General features: G+C 42.1%; 1 protein-coding gene across 1 annotated transcript in view; it reads left to right on the top strand.

Moving 5' to 3' along the window:
* plxna4 (plexin A4) overlaps window positions 1-17,514 on the top strand; it is a 345,542-nt gene that overhangs the window by 242,729 nt on the left and 85,299 nt on the right. The window contains 5 exon segments of the mRNA XM_083757955.1: window positions 6,113-6,266; window positions 13,789-13,868; window positions 13,870-13,889; window positions 14,393-14,463; window positions 14,466-14,506. Coding sequence (XP_083614081.1) covers window positions 6,113-6,266; window positions 13,789-13,868; window positions 13,870-13,889; window positions 14,393-14,463; window positions 14,466-14,506 — 366 coding nt within the window.

Below are 17,514 nucleotides of genomic sequence, written 5' to 3'. Positions count from 1 at the left end.
GATTTTCAGTGGCCTTTTAAAGGCCTTATTTTAGACCTTTTACGTCTTGAGTTTAGGACCCCACTTCCGCATTCCTGCGGAGTGCAGAAGTAAGCCCGGGACATTTAACGTTTGGCCACATTTTTGTCCCAAGAAGTCACGAAAGGGCATTTGGGGAGAGAGACTGTGGGCTCGATTTTCGTCACCGCTAAACCCCTTATCCCTGAACTTCTTTGCCTTTTTTTTTACTATTTTGAAAAACATTTTTGAATAGTTCAACTATAGCCAATCATCGACACATTGTGAGCTTGTAGACTGGCCATTTTAACTATTCAAAAATGTTTAGCAAAATAGTGAAAAAAAGGCAAAGAAGTTTAGGGATAAGGGGTAATGGGCATAGTTTGTGAAATAGACATTGTGAGGACCATTTTCTTGGTCCCCATATAAGAGAATTGGTTGTTTAATGGTTTAGAGAGTTATACAATTAGAACAATGATTCAGGTTGGGGTTAGAATTATAATATAAAGTGTTGGGGATTAGGGGGTTTAGAGTTTTCCCTATTTTATTTGTAGTTGTGTGGTGATTTCACACTCCAGTAAAATAGCTGATCTTCAACCTCACAAGCTTGTGAGCTTATTATCTGCTATTTTTAGGATATTTTCAGCTACTTTCAATGTTGTCCTGAATGAAATGTCCTCACAAGAATAGTAATACATGCCGTGCGTGCGCGAGAGTACCTGGCGCTCTCATTCCAAACTGAATATCCCCTGTGGGGCTCATATAGCTTTCCAACTTTTGTAATCATTTCAATAAAGTTGCTGTAAAAATGAATGTCTGATGCTTTGATAAACGACAGTATTTGTCACATTGCTAGTCAGCCTGCAGCATTGAAAGCGGAGACTACATTTTGTATTTTTTTCCTTTTTTTACGTTAAGACAACCTTGGAGCCCTCAGTGGTGCTGCATGTCACTTCAATTTCCACAGCAAACAGAGCAGTGGTTCTCTCATGAGGGGTCCTCAGATGACAGTGAAGTGACTTTTAAGACAATTTACAATTTAGGCATTTAGCAGACGCTCTTAATCCAGAGTTACAGTATTTACAGTAAGCAAGAATAAATATCATGGTAATACATCGACGTATACTGTACATAAAAAAGTCATCATGAATCATACGTAAGCTAAGAACCTAACAGTGGAATATCGATATAATTAAACTATACAGTATGCATATATACTACAGTATATAGTGATATGTCTACATGAAATGCTATCTAAGTTACTGAAGTTTAGCCTTTGCATATGCCTGAGACCTTTTTAATACCTAATTAAATAAATACAAATAAAACCATAGGCCTACTATATAAATACGGGACAAACATTGACCAAATTGTCAAATGATATATGAAAAACGCAGCAATTGTGAAAATGGCCGATTCAAATATGATTATTTTGGGGGTTTCGGTACTGAAAAGGTTGAGAATCACTGAAATAGAATGTTTAGAAATGATTCTGAATGTCATAAATAAACAGTCTGGTTTTCTGAGGTCAAGCCTGGGTGACTGCGTGTCACAGCAGAGCATGTTTGGTTTACCCAGAGATACACTTCCTCTAATGATATTCATGGAGTCTCTCTCTCTCTGTGTGTGTGTGTGTGTGTGTGTGTGTGTGTGTGTGTGTGTGTGTGTGTGTGTGTGTGTGTGTGTGTGTGTGCGTGTGCGTGTGCGTGTGCGTGTGTGTGCGTGTGTTTCCTGCATGTCTCTGTCCCTCCACATGTGTATGCGCACACATCTACAGTAAGTGTGTGTTCATGTATGCGTGTGCGTGCATTTGTCCTCTGTGTGTGTCTGTGCGTGCATGTGCCCTCCATGTGTGTGTGTGTGTGTGTGTGTGTGTGTGTGCGTGTGTGTTGCCTTTGGAGAGTGTTTAACCTTTTCCCTGTAAGCGGGCATCACCCAGATGTGGTACAGGGGGCACACATCCCATCCATGCCCTCCGGCAGACCCTTGACCCTTTGCGTTATTCAATATTTGTCTGAAGGGATGAGTCTGAGGTCTTCCCCTGGAGTCCTAGACTCACATTTAGCCTTTGAAACCAGCCTCTTTTTCTTTTTTGAGAAAAAACAATCATTCATTTTGATCTTTTGGCTTCATGTCCCCTGGTGTTTGTTTTGTAAGCTTGATTTATAGAGATATCTGGTTCAATTTAATTTGCTATTCCTGTGTTCCTATCTATTTTTAACCTACATAACCAGCTCATTAATTATAAGTAGTAAAATAGTAGTAAAATAGAATCACACGTACAGTAATTCATTATGTGAGCATCAAGCATCACAAATGTGAAATGGTACGACTATGGAATAGACTTGTGAAGTTGTCTCAGGAGAGACTCACGTCTATTTTAAGTTTATTTTATTCAAATGATTTGTTTTTTATTTTTCAAAATAGATTACAATGTAATGTTCATCAAATTAGAAATACAATGTTCTCCAGATATAAAGAAAACTGGTGTAGGGACCTATGGTATAAACCTAAGTTGAGAACCTACTGCCTTATAAAGGACATAATATGTCCTTTGTTTAAATTATACTAGCTCTACTAGTTCTACGGTATATATTATATACCGTAGAACCTTATGTGAAGTATAATTTAAACAAAAGACAACTATCTTTCTGTGCACAAATAAGGTCAGGAACATTACCATTAGCACTGGAGACTGGCAGGTTTAATGCCACTCCTGAAGAAGAGAAATCTTGCCTGTTCTGTTATCTTGATGACATTGAAAATGAAGTTCACTTTTTGTTTTATTGCTCCAAATATGACGACTTAAGGGATATTTTGGTTAATAAGATCTTCTTATATCTGGGGATTTCCTAGATTTAAATGACTATGTAAAAATGGAGATATGTTTTGCCAAAGGGACTTTTGTTGTGGCAGATTTTATTTTTCAAGCTTGGGAAAGAAGACAGAGTACTCTGTATGAATCTGAGTTGTAATATAATGAATTATGTAATGTAAACATGCTGTAAATGCATGAATTATGTAATGTAAAACATGCTGTAAATGCAATTGTGAAATGGTGTCTTATACACCCATGAGGGTTGGGCACATTGTGTGCAGGACACGGAAATAAATAAACAATCATCATCATCATTATGTCAAACTGTAAAATGGGTAAAACGGATTTCAGTTTAATTATGAAATAGATGGGTTTTTTTACACAAAAGGTTGTTTGTTAAGTTTAGTTAAGTTTTGACTACTTTCTGCCTAACATAACAGCCTGCTTGGTTGTCACATAGTGAACTGAAGTCTGACATCACTGCCGCTAGAGGGCGCTATATCGCCCTGGGTCACAGCATTATTTTTCCTTTTGGAATTCAATAGAATGCATCGTGATTCGTGGCATATAAGTGACATAAGAACTGTGTTCCAGAAAAAGACAAACCAACCCGGCGATTTTACTCATAATAATATTTACTCAATATAATATTTTACTCATGAACAATATTATTGTTCATGAAGCATCAACTGACAGTGGAAAAGTACTTTTGTAAAAAAAAGTTTTTTACAAAAGTCGGCCTCCTGATTGCGCTATAACAGGCCGTTCTGGAAAGTTTGGGGCAGAGATTCATCGTTGGCATCGCGGGAGTGTGTGTGCAAAATGTGGCATCGACCGGATGGACGGACGCACACACACACACGGACGGAGTGCAAAACATACTCTCTCCCCGAGTCCCCATGCCTTCAGCCTGGTGGAGACAATTATTAGTAAGTAGTCAGGTCTAGTCAGGTATAGGTCTAGGTCTAGAATCTATTATCTAGACTCTAGATAATACATGTAACATTGTTACTTTCTTAAAACAAATTTGGTCACCATGAATTAGGTTACCAGACAGAGCACATAATTATATCATATTTACCATTTTCCTTCCGGTCTCTTTTGCAGTACAGGGGCCGTTTATCTTATGCAAATGTTCCCCACGATGTGACGAGAGGGAGCGTGTGAGTCACATCATCAAGCATCTGGTTGAAACAGCGGAGCGCCGCGCGGCAGCCACGGTTTCACACCACTTTATGCTGTAATTTACATTCACTAACAGAGCAACACCTCCAATGCGTGCAACCCATTCATCATATCAGTGCATATCAGTCTAGCCGACTTATCTGGCCCTGTTCTGTGATTGAGGGGATGAGATGAGATGGCGGCTTCGCCACATTTGAATAATATTCGACACAATTGTGTTTCTTTTTTATTTTCCTTCTTTTTTTTCCTTTTTTCATTTCACCATGGCAACGCAATAAAAAAACACAGCGACCCGATCATCATCACATATCCTCTAGCATTAGGTACGCTGCATTCTATGAACCGGGTGGAGGGCGTGCACGCGCGTGTGTTCGTGCGCGCGCTCTTATCTTCATATTCGTGCGGCCCTGCCGCAGTGACTGGCTTCCAACGTAATTGAAGAACCTCTAGGCTGGCTACGGCGTTCGTTCCGTTCCTTAAAGGGGAAAATAAATAAATAAATGGAGGATGAGAGCGTTAAGGCCGTGAGAGAGGGGGATGCGGGGTGCGGGGTTAAGAGAGTGTGAGAGTGAGGAGAGACTTGGCCACGTATTGTCCATCTTTAATGGGAGGCTCTGTGCGTGTGATGTCGGGAGTCGTGGCTTTCCTTCTTTTCATTAAACAGCCAATATAAAAACAGCTCAGGTCAGCCGTTCTTCCCCTCCTCTCCTCTCGTCTCGTCTCGTCTCCTCTCTGAAGAAGCGTGCAGTGCGTCACACGTGCACCATTGGAATGAATGCATGCCGACACCCAGACCAGATCCCCGCTGCTGCAGATGCGCGCTTTTTTCCCCTTTTCCCCCATCAATACAACCCCAAGCCCCTCCCGTCCCCCTCCCCTCCTCTAGCACGGTGTTTTATTTTCTCCTTGTTCAAGGAGAAGCTCTCCCCCCCCCCCCCTTCTAAAGTCACACGACAGCAGAGAGTGAGGGAGCGTGCAGCTTACACAGCACATTTTCAGACCAGGAGAGAGAAAAATCTGCATTATTTTTTCTTCTTCTTTTTATCCCCCTCTCCCTGCTCACCACCAGCAGTGGTTGAAAGTATAACTTAGTATGTTTGCAAGAGTATTATCAGTTTCCAATTGCATACGTTTAAGTTCTGCCCCACTACACCTCAGATCCAAATATTGTACTTTTACTACACTAATTTTTTTTGTTACTAGTTACTTTGTAGATTTGGATTATTATTAGAAAATATACAGTAACCACTTCAGCCACTATATACATTTTGGCCATTTGAAAATAGCTGATCTAGAAGCTCCAAGCTCAAGTGTCAAATCCATGTTTCAGGGGAGGGGCATTTGCCATGCAGATAAAGGCCAGAATCAGAGTGAACTTTATCTACTCATGAATGATGTTAAGGTAAAATACCTTAACAGGAGTGCCCCTCATTCACAAGCAGTTCTGTTGTGGAGGAACAGTTGGTTTCACTTTTTAACTACGTGTTACAAGTAGGTTTTAACTGATTTTTTATTTATTTTGGTATGGTGTCGACGTGTCGTCATGTTCAAAAGGGCCATGATTTCTTATAAAATAAATGTGATCTCTCTCTCTCTCTCTCTCTCTCTCTCTCTCTCTCTCTGTCAGGATCTGCCTTCTGTGTGTTGTGTATGTTGTTCTTGAGACTTATTTTGAAGTAATGATGCTTTTGATGATGCTTTTGATGATGCTTTTGTGTTTCCTGTCCTCCTTTGTAGTATAGTTTCCTGCCTTGTCTCACCTTCCCTGATCTTTGGTTCTTTGTTTCACCTGTGTCTTGTTTTCCCCTCAGCCAATCCTTGTGTTGATTTGATTTGAGTTCACCTGTGTCCTGTTAATCGTGTGCCTATTCAAGCCCTGTGTTTGGTTGTGTTCTCTGTTGGATTATTGTCTTGTATCCTGGGTTTCAATGTCTGTTTGTTTGATAGTGTTGCTCTCTTGCAAACCTCTCTGTCTAATTAAACTTCCACTTCAAGATTCTGACTTCCTCGCATTTCCTACTTGGAAACCACCTCCTGACACTCTCTCTCTCTCTCTCTCTCTCTCACTCTCTCTCTCTCTCTCTCTCTCTCTCTCTCTCTCTCTCTCTCTAGCTGGTGCTGGAGGCTCACAACGTCCCAGAGCTCTCGGCCGGTGTGAACTGTACGTTTGAGGACCTGGCGGAGATGGACGGCCTGGTGGAGGGCAACCGCATCAAGTGCTTCTCTCCTGCTGAGAAGGAGGTCCCGCGCATCATCGTGGACAAAGGTAAATAAGGCAGCATGTAGGTGGAAAAAGTACTTTAGTAAAAGTAGTATCAATACGGTAATAAGTGTAATATAGAAATACTCCATTGCGAGTAAAAGTCTGGAATTCAAAATTTACTTGAGTAAAAGTACAAGCATCAAAATGTACTTAAAGTACCAAAACGTAGAAAGTACTCACTTATGCAGAATGTCCCATTTAAAGTTTTCAAATGTATACAAATATTTTGATAGTTATTTTCAAATGGCTGAAATGTATATACGTGTAATGTATGTTTTGTAATAATAATCAAAGTAACTAGTAGTAACTAATGTTTTCAAATAAATGTAGTGGAGTAAAAGTATACAATATTTGCCTCCGAGATGTAGTGGAGTAGAAGTAAAAGTAATGGACAATGGAAATACTCAAGTAAAGTACAAATACCTCAAAACTTAGTAAATGTACTTAGTTACTTTCCACCACTAGGTAAAGACATGTATCATGGTTACACACCCGATCCTGCTGTTTGAAGTATACAATCAGAGTACAGTAATTTAATATACAACAAGATATATTAGTGAACGAAAACCTGAACCTGTGAACCATGAATTACATAACAAATAGGAATGCGCGCGCACACACACACACACACACACACACACACACACACACACACACACACACACACACACACACACATGCTGCTGTTTTGACTGCTCCTCCTGTCCTGTCTGTCTGTCCGTGACACCGTGACCAACTGACCATGCACGTTCGACAGTCTATTTAGATTGCCTCGCAGTCACTATCGCTGCAGTGGCCATGGGCAGTCAACTGTCAATATATGAATGTGCAGCTAAAACCGTAGCCCATGTGGCTGGCACTGGTGGAGTGGTATACCACAGTGGTATACCTATCTCCGATGCGTTTCCCACTTGCGCTGGCACGGTACATTTGGCATTCGAGCGACGCGTCAGGTTTATTAAACGAGGAGGAGATTGCACATACCGTAACTCCAGAAAGACATTGGCCTGCTGTAGATTAGGCTACAGTATATAGGCTACCCATGCATGTTGGGACTCTCCGCTGCAGCACTGCACTATAGGCTACTTTCCAACGTCATGGAAATATTCCAGCACAGACAGCCCAAATCCTTGCATGTATGCGCTCATGCAAAACACTGTTTAAATGGCTTAAATCAAGCGCGATTTTAATTGTAAAGTTGGAAAGCTCCTACAAATTTCATATGATACAAAGACACATCTTGTAGGTCTATTCCTCTTTTCTTTTTCTTTTTTTTACATGTAGCCCATATACAGTTTTATATTAACATTTTAGGAGTGAATACATGTTTCGATGCCTTTGGCAGCCTCTCAGCTGGTCAAACAATGCTCCGTTCTACGACAGAAAAACAAGTGAGGACAAAGCGTACGCCAGCTCCCGAGCAGACGTGAGTTTTGAACGTTGTCAAGTTCAATTTCAAGCTTTGCCGGAAATGTTAAATGCCGAAAATGTCGGTAATTTCGGCGTGCACCCATATTTTGGCGTAAGCACGGTTGATAAATGAGGGCCATACACTTTTCCTGAAAAATAGTTTGGGAATCAATGTTCTATAGAAATGTCCCTATTAGCATGTCACCATTACCACACCTTTCATGGGACAAAAGAAGGTGGAGTATTTGTGACAATATTCATTGGGTCTGAGAGAGAGAGAGAGAGAGAGAGAAATATTTTCATCCTCTCATCTCTTATCTGCGCTTGGTTACGCCCAGTCTAATTGACCCCCCCCCCCCCAATCTGTACTGCCCTGCTTCTGATGGCTTCTCATGTCGGCATAATGAAGACACCATCCTGGAGATAAGAACACCTCACTCAATAGGAGAGAATATGGAGATGTATCTAATAAGGTCTCTGTCTGACTCTGTGTGGAAATATATTGTCCAAAATGCATGATTCTAATTCAGTAGCATCAAAAGCAGCAAGTCTACAAGCTCAAAGTGCGTCACTTTGTGCCATGTTTCCAGCTGGCGAATTTGCTACACCTGATGCTTTCAGCTTTTGTGTGACACAGTAATTTACAAAAAACAAACAAAAAGCGACAGCGACAATACTGTATCTACATCTTGTGTTTGCTTGTCAGCTTCTGTGCTTAGTGACTCACAGATTGTTTTGTCGACGGTTGTTTTATCATCTCACTGTGGAAATAGGAGCATAATCGCTGCAGCTGCGTGATTTCCTTTTTAAATAAAACGTTACTTTGGAGGAAATAAAGCGTTATTTTAAAATAAATAACCTCTGTTTTAATGGATCCATTGTAATCATCACAAGTCACAAGCTCTTGTTAATTGCTTTCATTGGTATGTACTGTATATAATATATAAAAAGGCCACAGACAGACCCTTGTTGTGAATACATGTATGGTGGAGTATGTTAATACAATATAATTTACAAATACAATTGGGATAGGGTTGTATTTTGTCTCCCCGCTCTTCTATTGAGACATTTAGATTGTGTCAAAAAGTCTCTGCTATTTCTTTGCTACGTTTGTGTGACACCGTATGCCGTATGGTGTATGACGCAGTTGGGCATTAATTCATGGAAGCAAAAACTTGAACTATAGACATCCAGCACAAGCTTTTCTCCCTGACAGCAGCGATAATATAAAGTGAGTGATTACAGTAGATGACGGTGTGGCTGCAGACTGCACGCATGCGGCCGCTGGCGCTCAGGCAGCGCTGCATGAATAATGATAACTTTATAGACTGTAATAGAGAGGTGGAGGGACTCAGGCCACCATGAAATTACAGTAGAGAGAAGACCTGCCGGGCACCACACACGCACACACACACACACACACACACACACACACACACACACACACACACACACACACACACACACTCACACAGGGCCTGCGTGGCTGTGAGTGTCGCATGATGTGAATTGCATCACCATGCACCAGCTCATTTACGCACGGATAATGGATATCCACAGGCCTTCTAGATAATTGTGACAATGCGTACTGCGTGTACACTAACTGTCCATGCACTGGAGCAGGGGTGGGCAACTTTGATGATGGAGAGGGCCACAATATTTCCACACTCACTCCAGAGGGCCACAAAAACAGCCGATCTACAAGCTCTCACGAATGCGTCACTGTGCGGCAACGTTTTGTATTGTTCACTATTTTTCTATTGGAATCCTGAAAATATTTTTTTTATTTAATTTCCAATGCCTTTAATTACAGTTAATACAGTTAATATAGTTGATTACAGTAATTCTATTTGAACCCTATAACATCTCTCAGAACTTGGCCAAAAAAATGGCACACCTACAAGAAATTGTAACTTAAATTTGTTTCTCCCAAATTTGATTATTTTGTTCAAATTGATTATTTCTCACTATTGATTAAAGGTGTAGTTGGTTCACCCAAAACTTGACGTATTGTCTATCGATTACACACACCATGGAGCCTTGATTTCAGCCAGATGTTTTTCGTTTTTGTCGCATTCCTGAGCAAATCATTTGATGACCAGCGGAATGATGCTAATGTCTCGTCGCAGTCCCGCCCCCTACCAGGGCCCAGGAAATGATTCCCCGTTCATTTTCCTCATAGACATTTCAAAAAGTATTTATTTAAAGAACTTTTAAGCCTCTCAACTCGAGTTGTGAGAAATCATGACAACAAACACAATTTTTCAGGGCTTCTTTGTAATTATTTGTTTGGTCCAAAATATTGTGTTTATTATCGAGTTGGCTTTGTACGACGCTTAAAGGGTCTTAAAATAAATACTTTTTGAAATGTCTATGGGAAAAAATGCATTGGGAATTATTTTCTGGGCCTGGCGTCGTCATGAAAGGGGGCGGGACTGTGACGCTCTATAGGAGACTAAATTATTAGCTGAGGAATCCGACAAACACAAAACGTTCTCCATGAATTCCAGGCTTCATGGCGTGAGTAATTGATAGTAAATAAGTCATTGTTTGGGTGAACAACTCCTTTAAATCGTTTAGTTCGATTAACCAAACTGTACTGTACATGCATCACGTCCAGTGACCCATGTAATATATGCCTTTAAACCTATCAGGCCTTTAAACCTAATCCCGGAATACCTGATCCCAGCCTGAATCTGTTAATAACCCTGACTTTTGCTCCACCAATCATTCTTAGCCATGAATTAATGATCCCGCAAGGTCAACTTTGACAGTTTAATACCATGCGTGTGGGGACCCAAAAATATCCCACGCGCATAGTGAGACGCACACATGTCGCACGCATACACACGTACACACAGGGACACACTCATTAGTCGAGGAAAGAAGACAAGAGGTATAAGGCAGCTTCAAGGTAACATTCAGGTAATTAGGACACAGAGCCATTGTCACCAGAGCTTTACAATGATTGATGAACGAGAGAGAGAGAGAGAGAGAGAGAGAGAGAGAGAGAGAGACGAGAGAGAGAGAGAGAGAGAGAGAGAGAGAGAGAGAGAGAGAGAGAGAGAGAGAGAGAGAGAGAGAGAGAGAGAGAGAGAGAGAGAGAGAGAGAGAGAGAGAGAGATGAGAGAGAGGAGAGAGAGAGAGACGAGAGAGAGAGAGAGAGAGAGAGAGAGAGAGAGAGAGGAGAGAGAGAGAGAGAGAGAGAGCTGTAACTAGAGGGAGGAGTGGTTAGATATGTGAATGTTCTGTTGAATTAAACATGAATTCCTTCATTAGAGCAGACAAAGGGACACACCGTGTACAGTAGACACTCAGATGCACTTAAGGATGCACACGTGCATGCACGCACACCGCACACACACACACACACACACACACACACACTCATTCACTGTGCATACACACACCGTGCATACACAGACATGGTATTTTCAATCCCCTTGTTCAGTTGGCAGACAGTCTTTTAAGACTTTTAACTCATGGGGATTGATCAGTGTGTGCACGTGCGGGTGTGCGTGCGTGTGCACGTGCGTGTACGTGTGTGTGTGTGTGTGTGTGCGCACACATTGCCTTTCAGAAGAGACTGAACATCTGTTCGTTAGAAGCTTTCTTTTCCTGTGCGACAGGTTAAGAACCTGTAGCTTGTTGCCATGCACGGATAGAACTTCTTATTTTAAACCATTCTGCTATAGTTAATACATTGTAACTACATGTGCAGAGGGCGGAGGAGACATTTAGAACATGGGGTGGTGTTGACAATGTCAATAAAGTTATTTGAAGCAGACAACACCAGCTCCTTTCCCCCTCATCAGGCAGCCCGGCAGACCAGGATCACTGCATGTTTTTTGTGGGGGTACTAGTACTACCTATACCTATAGGAGACACGGGGAGATCATGCAAACTCCACACAGAAAGGCCCTTTCGCCTTTTTATGTTGCTTGATTCAGTATTTACATATACTTAATAATGTATCAGACACGTCCCCTTTATATATGAACCCATTGTAACTGCAAGCTCCATTTTAACCACCCTGGTTCTTGTAACTGATATTGTCATCTAATTCAGTAATTCAGTTTGTCTTTTTTTATGGTAATATGATAAAACATGCCCCCCTCGCGTGGAGGGTAGAATGAGTCACCAAGGGCAGGGTTTTTCCATGAATCTATCATGGTTATAATGGAGTTACTGATACAAATATCAGATATCTAAATACTGAATCAAGCCAGTTTGAATGTGAAATATCCCGTTAAAGAATAGTCCCTTAAGAACAGCCATCATTACATTATTTTTTTACTCTGTTTATCTCACTATTCCTTACCCGTTCTGAATATATGAACAGCAAATGATGTTCAGTGTGGGTGATGTGTTGTAATAGATCACATTACTGATAGGGGGGAACGGGGAATTGTTTACAGATGGTCTTGGGAAGTTAGGTTGGGCACAAAAGTAGGCTAATTAGTAGGCTACTGTAGTTTCTTTTGCAAGAAAATGATGCAGTACAATCATAAGTACACCATTGATGTGTGATGTATATTTGTTGGTAATATTCTGCATAGAAATAAAGCTATTGAATATTTTCACTTTCGGTGTTGCACTTTGTAGACGGTCCCTAACCGCTCAGCTGACCGTCTGCTGCCCATAGAGATGCATATAATCTACTGTATTAAAGTCGGAGGTTGGCTTTTTGGGCTTCAAATCAAGTTGCAGTTTTTTGTGCTTTATCTAATCAGGATGAGAATGAGACGTTTTTTGTGATTTAGGAATGTTTCGTTCCTAAGTACTCAAGTGGTGTTGACAGGGCAGCCAAACGTTATAGTCATTGCATCTGTCTGTATGTATTTTATCATTGTATTTTACGGGATGTGTGTTTCCCTTCCGTCGAGTGGTGGCTTAAATTATTGATATGTTCTGATCCAACAGAGCCACCCCGATAGATAATCATTCCGTTGTGATCGTGGCCGTGCTGTTCAATGTTTCACATTAGGTGCAGGAAAGATGAGATCTGTAGTCTGCGCGACGCGCGTCGTCAGTGACCAGGCGTGTCACCCACGTTTGGTTTGAAGTTATAATATGAAGTGACGTTCAAACATTGCATTGCAAAGTGGTTAATAACCGTAGTAGGCTATGCGCCATGTTTAATAGCTGCCTGTCTGCCACAATGGTGCCTGCGCTCTGTTTCCCTTCCGTCGAGTGGTGGCTTAAATTATTGATATGTTCTGATCCAACAGAGCCACCCCGATAGATAATCATTCCGTTGTGATCGTGGCCGTGCTGTTCAATGTTTCACATTAGGTGCAGGAAAGATGAGATCTGTAGTCTGCGCGACGCGCGTCGTCAGTGACCAGGCGTGTCACTCGCGTTTGGTTTGAAGTTATAATATGAAGTGACGTTCAAACATTGCATTGCAAAGTGGTTAAATAACCGTAGTAGGCTATGCGCCATGTGTAATAGCTGCCTGTCTGCCACAATGGTGCCTGCGCTCTGTTTCCCTTCGTCGAGTGGTGGCTTAAATTATTGATATGTTCTGATCCAACAGAGCCACCCCCGATAGATAATCATTCCGTTGTGATCGTGGCCGTGCTGTTCAATGCTCCACATTAGGTGCAGGAAAGATGAGATCTGTAACTGCGTGACGCGCAGTCGTCAGTGACCAGGTGTGACGTCCGAGTTGTTTTCCTCGTGTGGGTCTGATGCATAGGTCTGATGCGAGAATGCAAGGGGAATGTTGCGCCGGAAACTGTGTCCCAGTATTAATGTGTGTCCGTCCCAACATGCATTTCACTGGTGACACGTGATTTGCGGGGAGATGAGTTGTTCAGTGGCCGCGGGGGGTACTGCGCCCAATTCACTAATAAATTAATTATTAATAATTAATGTGTCAAATCGAAAAAAGGGCTCCGTTAAGACCTCAATATTCATATGGTCAATGCCTGTGTGGGAGTGATTGGTGCAGGCAATGAGGAGATAAGTGTTTGTTTCTGACAGACAGACAGACAGACAGACATTGTTAGAATTATAGTATGATGTTCATTCATGGACTTTGCCTTGCAGAGTAAAATAGTTTTTGTTTGTTTTTCTGTCCAACTGATGTAATGCCTACTCTGTCCACCAGGTGACCATCAGATAGTGCAGCTCTACCTCAAGTCCAAGGAGACGGGTCTGGCATTCGTCAACACCAGCTTCGTCTTCTACAAACTGCAGCGTCCACAAGTCGTACGTCTCCCATCCTTCCTTATTATTGGTATTTTTTCCCCCCGAAGGAAAAGTAAATTATCGAAATATATAGAATGCATGTCTCTGCACGGATGAACACATCAAACTATGCACGTCACTGATCGTGTCGGTCGTTCAGATTTAGCATATAGCGGTTTTCCAGAAGCGCCTAACTGATTGATTGATTGATTGATTGATTGGTTTTATTTGGTGCCAGGGGGCTTTTTTCCCCCCCAATTGTGGTCCTCCACAAAAGACAAAAACTAAAACTAAACCTCATAACAAATCAACAATACATTAGACATTATATATCAGAAACTAGACTCTAACAATGTGCAGTCAATGCAATTGTAGATATTTTAACCTAGAAATGTGCATGCAGTCAATGCATGTAACCTATATTTATGTAGTATATATAATATATATATTATAATCAAGTTAAACAGTTAAAATAATAAGGATGTGTGTATTTAATGCTTTGGGTATACGTGTGTCGCCCACAGGTGCTTGTCGTGCGTCAGCAGTCCGTACCAGTGTCACTGGTGTAAGTACAGACATGACTGCACCCACGACCCTCAACCTGCTCCTTCCAGGAGGGACGAGTTAAGAAGCCAGAGGTGAGTTCTGCCCCTCACTGGGTCCATATTAACTTGTTTATTTATTTAAAAAATATGCCCCATGCAGAACCCTGGTCCCTGGACCCCACTTTGAGTCTACGGTCCTAGTTTATTTTTGAGGGGTGCTAGCCCTGCCTATGCATGTCCAGCTTTGAGGGTCTGTGCACACACAAACATTGTGTTATAACACAACCATTGCATGCCATTGACAATGAATGGCCAGCTTTGAGTGTTTGCGTAAACACAAAACATTGCGTAACACAAACACTAAAGTGAGAGGACGCAAATTGTGATTGGCTGGAATGAGATGGTGTATGATGATGTATGATGATAAGAGCGCCCCTCACTTCACACGGGTGTGATTTTTGAGGGCCCCTCCTAGATCCAGCATTTGGTGTGTGCACAAACTTTGTCCTACACAAACATTAAATTCCCATTGACGATGAACGAACAATTTCACGTCACAGTGTCTGAGCAAATGTAGACATTTTGTCTATTTTACGTCATGATGATGTACGATGATGTAAGAGTGCCTCTCACTTCACACGGGTGTGATTTTTAAATTCCACACTGATTTTGGATCAGGACTCGGTATTGACCGATATGCTATCGGAATCTGTATCGGGGAGGGAGATATCACACTCGTGTGAAGTGAAGGGTGCCCACTGTGGCTGCCACATGACGTCACGGGGAGCATGCTGAAGCTTTTATCTTTGTCTGATGTGTCCTCACGTCGCTGCTGGCGCCCATTGAAAAAGAACGCTAGCCTATATCTTTGTATTGTACACCGCCAGTGTGAACGGTAGTCTTAAGACAGTGAATTAACTCAGCTGTCAGAGGTGGTACATACCGCTAACACAGCTGCTGCCTATATACTGTACAGCCTTGATCCTCCAGAGAGAGAGAGCTAGAGACAGAGACTAATCTTTCTCCTGTGCTGGAAACACGCTGGAGAAATGTTTGACCAGAGAGAAGACAAACATCCATCAAGGTTGGGGGAGATGGGGGGGGGGTTTCATGTACGGCACTGTTGTATAGCTGTATGAGGCTCTTGTACCGTACATACCGCGTATTAAACGAGTTGAGAGGTACCTTTCAGAGCCGCGGCGCTTCCATCTGGCAACGTGCACTTCTTGGCGTGTACCGGCTCTTGACTGCACATCAAAGAGGGCGGTGGCAGGCGGCAAAATTAAGGCGTTTCATCTCCCCCTATCCCTATTCCCAGCGACAGCTTAGGCTGTGTGAATTATCAATCAGTATTGGCAAGCGGTCCTATTCCCCTCAAAGCAGAGCCTAGTGTAATTAGGCTTCTCTGCTGCAAAGGACAAGCTACTCTCTGGTTAGGGTGCATGTCTCTCCTCTCCTCTCCTCTCCTCTCCCCTCCTCTCCCCTCCCCTCCCCTCCTCTCCTCTCCTCTCCTCTCCTCTCCTCTCCTCTCCTCTCCTCTCCTCTCCTCTCCTCTCCTCTCCTCTCCTCTCCTCTCCTCTCCTCTCCTCTCCTCTCCACTTTTTTGTGACACACACACACACACACACACACACACACACACACACACACACACACACACACACACACACACACACACACACACACAGTGTTTTCCTTCTCCCCCACACACACACTCGCCAACCCTTCACACCGTGCTTTATAGGAACTGACGGATATATTGGTCTGGGGGGGCGATATCTCAGTCATTATTTGACTTTTTGGACGTCATAGAGCGCTGTTTCCCAAACAGGGGGTCAGGACCCTTTCGTGGGTCACGGACACACACGGACACACACATTTTAAAACATTCCCAAAAAAGCTAAACATTAAATTAATTCAAAACTAAATTCAATAATTTCTTTGCCCAGTAATTTCATGAAGTCAAATCAAAGAAACATAAAAAAAATTGCAGCAATGAAAATATCTATACAAGCTCACAATGCGGTGTGAAGTGACGCATTGTTATTTTCATTAGTTTGGGTCCCTGGCAAACATCACATTTCTTTTGTGGGTCTTGAGCTGAAAATAGTCACATGTGTAGGCGGAGCCCCGGCATGCGTATTTGTGTGCTTACGTTTCCAATTAACTCACACCAACGTAAGTATTGACCCATGGGATAATAAGGTCTGAATCCCATACCTATTGTGTGTGTGTGACGACAAAGCGTAAATACGGTCACTTGGTTATGAGCACGTTGGTTAGCGACGCCTTAACGATTGTCTTTGAACTTGTTGTTTCTGGGAGAGGAAAAAAGGCAGGTGTTTCACAGGCTTAATGAGGTTGTAATTTGCTTTTAATTAACCCTTATGATCCGAGGTCGGTGGATTATTGGCTGGCGGTTTTAGCGGCACGCACCGCGTTGAATTAATGATTTAGGCACGCACTCCGAACATGCATATAATGAACACGAATGTTATCGTCACTTGCCGGGTTGGAAATCCACAAACCGACTTTTTCTCCCCTGTAAAGTCACTTAACTACCAATAAAATATTGGTAGTTGCTGGTTGGGGTTTTTTTTGGGCTTGATTCTAAAGTGTACAGTATAGTTGCTTATTTGGGCTTGCTTCCTAATGTTGTTTAAACCAGTGGTTCCCACATTTCTTCACGTCAAGGAACCCCAGATTAATATGTAATTGTCCACAGCCTTTTTTTAATTAAAATGTTTAAAGAATATTCAAAATATTGTATGTGTTTTTAATTAACAGATGTATACAACCTCACAATGTGTCGCTGTGAGCTTGTATAGATCAGCTATTTTCATTTGTGCTTGACCTAGACCTGGCCACTTGTTTCTCTTGCAAAACTGGCAACACAGCAAGAGAAAGAGAGGAATTCATGCACACACAAACGCAAAGAATTTCAGCGCTTGTGCAGGAAACCGGGTTCAAATCCAGGGTAGATGAGGAAAAAACATATGCTGCTTTAAAATGAAAAATAACTTATCTTAAAGCTCACAACACGTGGAGAGGTTTCTGCCTGACTCTCACACACACACACACACACACACACAACACGCACA

This window comes from Protomyctophum parallelum (assembly GCF_964188405.1).
Source record: "Protomyctophum parallelum genome assembly, chromosome: 22".
NCBI lineage: Eukaryota > Metazoa > Chordata > Actinopteri > Myctophiformes > Myctophidae > Protomyctophum > Protomyctophum parallelum.
The sequence above is the reverse complement of the archived record's forward strand: the minus strand, read 5'-3'. Positions and strand labels throughout refer to the sequence as shown.